The 9,584-nt window shown below is 45.4% G+C and overlaps 1 protein-coding gene across 1 annotated transcript; it reads right to left on the bottom strand.

Moving 5' to 3' along the window:
* Positions 1-2,390: 2,390 nt before the first annotated feature.
* Positions 2,391-8,868, bottom strand: T265_08716 (hypothetical protein; the record flags this gene model as incomplete). Its single annotated transcript, XM_009174596.1, has 2 exons — positions 2,391-2,551; positions 8,808-8,868. The coding sequence occupies 2 exons, from the start codon at positions 8,866-8,868 to the stop codon at positions 2,391-2,393; spliced, it is 222 nt and encodes a 73-aa protein (XP_009172860.1).
* Positions 8,869-9,584: the final 716 nt, after the last annotated feature.

Here is a 9,584-nt window from a genome sequence, read left to right on the forward strand (position 1 = left end):
GACCTTACACTTTGTGGGTGCAAAGTGCATACCAAAGGACGGGATGACTTTGGTCAGTTCATACAAGAATAATTGCGCCTTTTCCTCCTCTTCGAACATGAGAAAGATGTCGTCTGCATATTCCAGATCGACAAGGTTTTCTTCACAGGCTATTTGAACACTAGGGGTTTGGAGACCCTGCAGCGTTCGTCTCATTATTTCATCGATCGCCTTGGGAGAAACTTTGCCACCAACAGGACGTACAAGCGACCAATCACAGGTGATATCATAGGATGGTCTCTACATCAGGGAACAGATAGAACCCAAATTACCTAGGAGCAGCAATTTTGTCTTCATGCTACTGATAATCCACTTACTTGGGGTCAGAATACATGAAGACATAAATTTCTCATCTTGGCCTTTATGAGGGGCTAGCAGGAACCCCTCGTAACCTCGAATGATACTATAACCACTCCTGGATTTTGTCTGTTTTTCGGTCCACTTGCAGCTCCATCCTTCGGTTCATCAAAGGCAACATAGATGGAATGAAAATCCCGTGGTGCTACGTTGGTATGGTATTCTCAAGTTTTTGTTGGCATATTGAAGATCACTGGAGTTATTCAATCAACTTCAATCACTGGTAAGCCACTATATTCTCCCTGGTTTTCTCGACGTCGTTTCCATGCACATTTGATGGAGGGCGGGTTTGTATTACTGCTGCATCTGATAACCAGCGAGTGATCGTTAACGCATAAGCGATAGTATCACCAGAAAGTGCTAGTTTCGGCCAAGAACAATCGGCCTTCTTCCTACGTATGTTGTATACTTATACCTCTACTTGCATATGCTTTACGACAATACTATGTCATGATAATTGCTGCCTCCCCCCAGCTAAAACGTCTCTCAACCTGGTAGACGTCCTAGACCGATCGTTCCCTTGTCAACGTGTACCCTACAATCATCTGCTCTTGTTTTCACTGAAACCCGTCGCTAGCTTACCCCCTCGTGGGTTGTGATGCAGTATGGGCCACCACAAAGCTCATTCGAACGCGATTAAGGCCTGAGATTATTGCGCGACAGGTTCGTACCCAACCCCGGCATGTTGACCGCTCCCGTCCAGGCTTGGGCATCATGGCAGTATCTCTGACCGCGTGATTGCTTTGGATGGCACACCGGCTAGGCACTGAAGGGTGTTACAGCTAAACGATTCTATTTTTATTATTAACTTGGACTGTTATGTGTGGGGAAGTAAGAACTTTCGGCATAGTTGGCTGCTACTTATTTTCTGTCGGCTTTGCGGAGGGTTTGGTTTCCAAAGACCCAAACCGATTGGATGCATCTTGTTAAGAGGACTCCTTTTCTCTATCCTGCTCTTCAACTGACCAGAAGGTCCGTGGTTCGAACGCGCCCTCTGCCTCTCGACTTTCCCTGTCTAGGCTTGGGCAACCTGGCAGTATTCCAGCCTTCGTGCGTGGCAGCTAGGCACCGAAAGGGGTTACAGCTGAACGACTTCCAATCTGGGTCGAACGGATATCATGTTCTACGAGTCAACCTGATTTCTTCGCATTTGTATGTGAATGAGTTCGGGTTGCTATCACGGTGGTGTACTACTGCATTTTGACAGTAATTTGTGGTGATGTTTGACAGGTTGAACACCAGTTACACGTTAGGCCGATACGCTTTGTCAGGCGAGTTTTCTCGGGTACCCACGTCCTGATCGATAATCAGCTGAATCGACACATGTTAAGTGCGCTTGTTTGTGCATATGTCTGTCTGCAAGCCAGAACTAACAGACGAAGTTACCTCCGAGGTTTGTTTTAATTTGGACTCTGTGAACTCAGATGAACCTGCTCGCTACTAACCACCTGAACTGCTCATTTTTGTGTGTTTTGAGGACTTATTTGAAATGAAATAAAGCCGCATGGTACGCAGGCACTTTTGGGGTCAGGAAGATTGGGGGCAATCTACCATGGGAAAAGCTCTGTATTCTGCATAGGAGGGTATTCGAAAGAAAATAAGGGCGAAAATTCTGTGAATCACAAGATCTCAGGTTCAGCACATCGTCATTATCAACTGTAAAAATGTATGCTTGTTGTACAGTGGTTAATTCTGTCACAGTTTCGCTTGTCTATCACCTGGGGAGCTAGGGCCTAATAGCTGCCCACTGGAACTGGCAGCCGACATAACTGGTGCGTCAATATAGAGGTATCGGTGGGTTTTTCACTGGAGAGATAGGGGTGGGAAGCCATGCATCGAAGAAAAAACATTGGATGCAGGAGCGCCATTGACCCTGTCCCTGGGTCATGTCAGTTACTGTCTCTAACCATCTATTTGTCCTGTCTCACGGTCCCTACTCGGGGAGGCAGCAATGACCAACGCAGCTGAGTTTGCTGGTAATGGCTCGAGATAGCTCAGTGGTCACAGCCTGAACTTATTGAACGGAAGGTTCGCGGATTGAGCCCAACCTTAGCGTCTCGACTGCTCACGTGTAAGCCTGGATAACCTGGCATTATCTCAGCCCTCTTGCTTCCCTCGGGTAGCATGTCAGCTAGGCACCGAAAGAGGGTTACAGCTGAGCGAGCGAGTATTGCATCAAAAAAGAACTTCATGTTTCGCTGTCAAGTTAGTACTTGACATACCTTCCTTTCAGAAAAGTCCAGCAAGGCCGGATATGCAGAGTGTTGTTATCTGTGAGTGTGTAAATACCGAAAGCCAATTGCCGAGACCCACAACTAGTCCCTCTGTGTCCGTGCTCGCGCCTGCAATTCATAGCACTCCTTCTGTTGGATGATGTGGAGAGATTAGGCAGAGTGATAGGATACGCTCACCTCGCATCCATCAACTAGTCATGTAAGATTCCGGTCCACTGTAAAATCTGAGACCAACAGTCAGGTGGTGAAACTAATGAAGATTTCGTCTGCACAGTGTGTTATCCATGGGTTCGTTCACTCAGTTGGGTTTCACCTATACGGACAAGACGAACTTCGTATTTTCCGTGACCCAAAGCGTAAGTCTTATGTGGAAGGGCGAGAGAAAGTTCTCAGGAGGGCACCTCCAATGACTATTAAAGCTAATAAAACTAGAGCGTAGTTCGGATGTTAGCTGTTCAAGACTGTGGCTCAGTATAGCTTTTTGTATTCGGCCATGTGTGTCTATCTGCTGCCACTTCCGCCCGTCATGGGTGGCACCCCAACTCTGTCCACCTGATGCAAATACGAGTGCACGTGTAAAGCGGACTATTCATTACAAAACCATTTTCTGCACACTGCTTGTGTGAACCAGACTACTTCCAAGTAGTCAGCCGTCACCAAACTACCTCATACTTAGCTGGACACAGGGTGCGGGGCGAGTAGGTGTCCGAAACCCTGGACCCGGCTGAGCCCCTCGTTTATGAAGCTCTTCCTCACCTGAATGCGCTGCACCAGTATGTGCCCCAGTTTTATGTTATTTATTCTAAGGCATTCCACCGGTTTCCTCCTTTTTGTGATTTTAGCTGAATTCACTTTGACAGCCCTATTTTCAAAGGTGACTTCGATTAGAAGTGTTCAGTACCAAGTGCCAAACTAGACTCCGTGCTGTTCTGATTGCAATCTACCATATTTATTTCTTAGTCCTCAAAATATTAAGGCAGCGACGGTGCGAATTTGATGTTGATTTTTTGGATTTGCCCGTAAAAGTGACCGAAAAGCAGCTAATTTTCTCAGCGGCTTCTAACAATCAAAGAAGCAGGATGCTATCATTTCACGTGCACACCTGATGGGTATAAATCACCAACCACGTGGTCCACATAGCTGTCACACTTTAACCTCAGGTCGCAGTGGCACTTTGTTTTTTTGTTTTGTTCAATAAACCGGATGTAGTATCCGTGTAAAAGGAAGCGGTTGAAGTTCTTCAGAAGACGGGTATGCGTATGCTGATGAACAATTTGGGGAGACCGGTTCAATTCATCCTGTACGACACATGTGATTGCATGCGACTGGATTTGATCGATCTTTTTCCAAGTTACCTTAGTGTTCTAATTGTTTTGAACTCTCCCACAGTTATCGTCTATTACATACCGAGACTTGTTTTGTGCATCTGTCTGCTGGTCATAAGAGATGAACTCACAGGATGAGACTTAGCTTCACTTTCACTCACTTACTGCCAGAATAATAAAACAAAGGACTAGATGTATTGAGTCGACTGATCCTTTTATCGTTTTATAAATCTATGCACAATAGCAGCAGAGCATGTTGATTAGCTAACTCATCCTCTTTTGGGAAAAAGTCGCCATAATGTAGAGTTTTCAGCGACCTTATGAGTAATGTGTTACATCTGGACAACAACAAGGTAACAAGTCGTTGGGAAAAATCGCCATAAAGGAAAAGTTTCAGCGACCTTATGAGTAATGTGTTACATCTGGACAACAACAAGGTAACAAGTCGTTTTTGTCTATTGTAACAGTGCTGTCGATGTTGAAATTTGTTCTGATTCGACACCAAATGATCTTTCTGGACAACATTTCCACTAACAGCTACCACTAACTCAAAGTCGTGGCATGATTGCCCAAGTATGACCATGTCAATAAGTCGTTTACAACGGTTAGATGGAATCCACAGGGGAAGGACGAAGCATGTTCGACACGCCATAGAGTCAAATGAATGATATCATGAAACAGAATTGTCCTCATTCTGAGGCGGACTGGTGACCACTTAGCTCAATTTTGATCGCGCCTGTGTCTATAATAACCATACTGATCGTACTGCGTTCAGATGTACCGGGTATCGTTTAGATGTACCCTTTATCCATGGTATCATCATCATTGACACAAACACCATATTAAAACACTGGCGTACAACCACGTCAATTTATTTTAATATAGTTCTATAGTGGAAAGAAGAAAGAAATGAAGCAGGGAGGGGGACAATGAGATGCTTAATTTCGGCCAGATCTGATTTCGTTGCGCTTGAGCTAGGCTTCCGTCGACCACCGTTCAGAGGTCGTTTCGCAACCACGCCCTTTTGCTCATGAAACTGAACTGAATACAATGCAGTCGTTTCCCAATATCTGTGATAGGAATATCGAATGTCTACCATCAAGCGGTATGTTAGTAACTGATATGCTTGTGCACAATGAATACACCTTAGCTAGTATATTGGCGCGGACACTGATCGTCTGAAAGATTTGATGCAATGGGCGGTTGTGTTCATCTTGTTTCTCCTTAACTGCGCCACTGAGGTGGGCTGAGTCCCGTTTCCTTGATACTCTTTTCAGGTTTGTCACCACCAGCCCATCTTATTTTAGACGTCTTATCTTGGATAACCCAAAATTACATGCGGTTTCGTGTATTTCGTTCATATCCCAGGGGTGAACCAAAAACCTGGTATGGTGTTTCTCGCCTGCATGCGGAGGATTTCGAACGAGCCATGCGAAAACATGCACCCGATTTGTTCGAACAAGCCCCGGATTTGCTACATCATATCACCACAAACATGAATCCCAACATCCTGCAGGCTGAAGGCGTCCCCGTCTACCGGACTGACCAGTATTGTGGAGAATTTGTTGTCACATTTCCCCGAGCCTACCATGCAGGTTTCAACCAGGGATTCAATTTTGCAGAAGCAGTGAATATCTGTCTACCCGACTGGGTAAGCATTCGCTTTCACATGTCCTATTCGTTGTGCACAAGTGCGAAATGTGAAGAAAGCATGTGCGACTTACTAGTTGTTTTCAAACCATCATCGGGTGGCCACTACATACCAAGATGCACATTGGAAATCGCTGGAGCACTTGGCATCAGAATGAGCGTGCGTGGCCCAACACACTAGCTGAATCTACCCTGTAGTTAGGACTGAACGCCACCTGGGATCCGACAACTAAGTGTGCACTTTTATTCCCAGACTCATAAGTGCGACCAAGTAGGGTTTTGTGTGTTTTCTCTGGTTCTCCGTTTCAAATTGATGCAGTTTTCCAACCTCAGAGGCTTACTTCCCAATCAATTGATATGGGATTTCAACTTTGTCATTGGAGGGCCTACGTTTATTGTGCTCATCTTTGATTTGACTATTTCACCCCACTACCAGGGGCTGACTTGGCAAGACAACATAGGGTGAACTAGATTTTTAACTTCTAACATGTTAGAAGTACTTGCTATGTTTTGGATGCGCAATATGCTCAGAACACTTCGTCATCCAATTCCGTGAGAACATCAAAAAGTCTGGGGATACAGATGCGCCTGTTTATCGGCTCAGCTTTTTGCCGCATCGGAAACTTCAAAAGCTTGCTGTTTCACCCAGTTCTTTGTAACCAGGAATTATTTAGTCTTTAAAGTGAGCGTGGTGCAGGTATTATTAGCCAGCAGCCGCCATACGCTGTGCCACTCGGATTCTTTGCACATGTGTACGACGATAATCCTCATGGCGTTCCAGTTGTGTATGACTGCTTCGTTTGCATCACATATGGTTTGATAACTGAAACGCTGTTGTAAAGCGACGGTCCTTAGGGCATTGGTGGTGCTTATTAGTTCCTGTTCCACTTGGTTTGGAATGCTCACAACACCATGAATGCTAAGAACTGGTCGTCTTCAAGTTATTCTTGCTCCAGCAGTTCTCCGTTATTACTCTAGATAGTCCAGGCCAGAGTCTGTGAACTTCCTATCCGAACTCGCCTTCTAGGGCCAATCGGCACCACAAATTCATACCCTGCTCATTTGTCAGACGAGTGTATTACCGGTGCCCGAAAACTGTGCACCTGAGTTAGCACTTTAACTATGAGTTTTAAGAAGGGTGAAACCCGAGTCCAGTGCTTTTTTGATGCTCTGAAGCGAAACTGATGTGAACACGAATCCAGGAAATCCCGCAATTACTCAATAAAACTTTCCAACTTGCCTTACATGTGGAGAGACTTTGGAATGCTGTGTTCATTACACATCCTGGTAAAATAGCTCATCCCTTCTTTCAGGAATGTCTCTTTTCGTGGTCAGGTAACACGAATGGGCTGTTCATGGGACGTACAAACCCCTGATCAATGTGCACTCTACTTCGAGAGCTACTCTCTTTGGCTTGCGGTTAAAGATGTTTATCGAACATGCCGGAAAATAGTAACAACGAGTTACATTTGGGTAATGCTATATCTCATTCGCTGTTATCTTGCTTCAGATATCCACCCTGCCAGCCCGCCTAAACCTCGAACTTTTTGTTGCCTTTTTTTAACCTCCAATCGGTCGGGCTTGTGTTGATCATTATGCTGTCATGAAACGACATTGTGTGTTCTCAAACGAGGAACTTTTGTGCACACTGGCTGAGGTGGCAGTCGGTCGTTGTCGCCCGGAAGACATCTTGCTCACCACAAATTCCTACCATCCGAACGAGAGCTCTGCGAAAAAGTGTGCTACACAACCGAGACTTCCTCCAGGCTGTTCCACTGCTGGTTTGGATATCAGTGCTATCGCAACAGTTCATCAGGAATTCACACTACTCCTTAACAAAGAACGTCGTCTGCGTCAGATAGCTCTGAATGTGGGTGTTGTGCGCATGGAGAAGGTTCGTTTCGATGAACTTTGGGATGATGTAAGAGTGTGTGATGCCTGCTCAACGACACTTTTCCTATCCGGAATTAGTTGTCCATGTGCTTCGTCTGTCGCATCACCGAAGACATCCCCACCTGGAGACCAGCCCAGTGGTACAATGGGTCGAAAACGTCGTGCATCAGATGGTCCCGTTGAACAGGAACAAACGGAAGAGCATGATGCCTCCTCTGAAGGTTAGTTCCAGCTTTCTGTATTTCCCGTATTGTCCCTTCACCAATAATCGAAAACGCAACTCGTCACCACTTTTTTGTGCATCTAATCGTGGGCTTATTCAGTAAATGCACTATTATGAAGGAACTGGTCATTCTCTTTAGTTTTTGTTGCCTTGGTTCACCTCTTGCCTCTCCTACGCTCCTGCTAACGGTTTCTTGGTCCTAATGTCTTACAATTTGTCTTTGAAACTTTGTCATTGTTTGCAAATGTCTACCCAAATACGACTCACTCTCGTTTGTCTGCTTTTTAGAAAAGCAGAGAACACGCCGCTTCATGGTGTGCCTTCAACACTTTGACGAACTCTGTCCGAACTGCGAACCTTCAGCTTGCATACTAAAGTACCACTATACGATAGAAGAACTAGAGGATTTGGAAAGCGCCTTGGCACGTTGTTCGAATGCTTTCTACGACTGGCGTAGACCGCTGTTACAAGTGCTGACGAATTCCAACTGGAACAGCTCAAGTTTTCAAACTGATAAGCAAGAACCCCCGACGGATTTGATGGGACCGAAACCCGATAGCAGTCCTTCGATTTCTCAAGATGCACCGCCTGATCGGTGTATCATGACCTTGGAAGAATTACAGGTTGGTCTCTTGTTTGTAGCTAATCGTTCTTAATTACGACGTGTTTTCACAAGTAACTATTACGCAGTCCGTTGGTGTATTGCACGTGTTGGCGAGAACTCTCCCAGCTGTCTTCCACATCCGTCACCGTCATCGATCGCGAATACTTCAGAGTTCTATTGCGGCCCCACATGAGTAGCCTTCCGTTTTGCAAGACGAGTCGATTCGGCAATCATACTTATTTTTCACACTCTAGTCTTGCGGGCTTCCGTTGATGCTACTCGGGGTTCAACCTTGGCACCATTAGAGTTTGCGGTCCTTCCTCCAAACAGAATGCGATCGAGGTCAGGTGACCGCTTTTCATTTGTGACCACTTATACACAACGTTGAGATATGGTCCACCTCTAAGCAATGGTGCATTGTGTTATTTGGAGCTATACTGTATAGGTCACTGTGTGTCTGTTCACTGGCGCGGCTAGCTCACCTACATTGTAGAGCTCTTCATCCATCGTTTGAACCAGCTTTTCACGGTCCCATAACTTCATGCTACAGCAAGTGCTTTTGTCTTTTGAATGTAGCGAAATGAGAATATCTGGTGTCCGAGGGAAAGTTAAAAATTGCATTCAATGCGTGGCTGCTTTTGAACCTGAAAGAAGAACTAGAACGGAGATACTTTCAGACAACTCACTGAAAGTGCTGGATTTATGCACCAATTTACCAGCTCGCGCGTGCAATGCGCAGCTACTTACCCCCCAATCATCGGTGAACGAAACTGTGGCAGCTACAACCAGTGTACGACCCAGTACGCGGTATTACAGCTGATAATGATGATGATGAATTTCAGATTGGTTAAATCTACAATGCAGGCTTTTTTTGTCATTCGTTCGTTTCGGGCGATCACACTTATTTTCTTCTCCTTTCTTAACTGCTGTTTTATAGAAACACCTAAACGTCGGCCGCACTGCTGGATATCACGTAGATGAAGTTTTCACGCAAGCTCAGGCGCTATACGAGCGTGCCAATAAACTTTTAAGTATATGCGCGTCAGTGAAATCGACCCTGACCTCTTTGAGAGATTCGGAACTGAATGGGGAAAACAAGCGTGAGGCAGATACTCACCGGACTGACAGTCCTTCAACCCTGGGATTCCTGCTTAGACTGTCCACTGTCAGTTCTTTACCCTCCACTACGGAATCATCAAAACAACACAACCCGTCGGTATCTCTTCATCATGAAATCGATTTGAATAAGTGAGTTACCT

This window comes from Opisthorchis viverrini (assembly GCF_000715545.1).
Source record: "Opisthorchis viverrini unplaced genomic scaffold opera_v5_231, whole genome shotgun sequence".
Lineage (NCBI taxonomy): Eukaryota > Metazoa > Platyhelminthes > Trematoda > Opisthorchiida > Opisthorchiidae > Opisthorchis > Opisthorchis viverrini.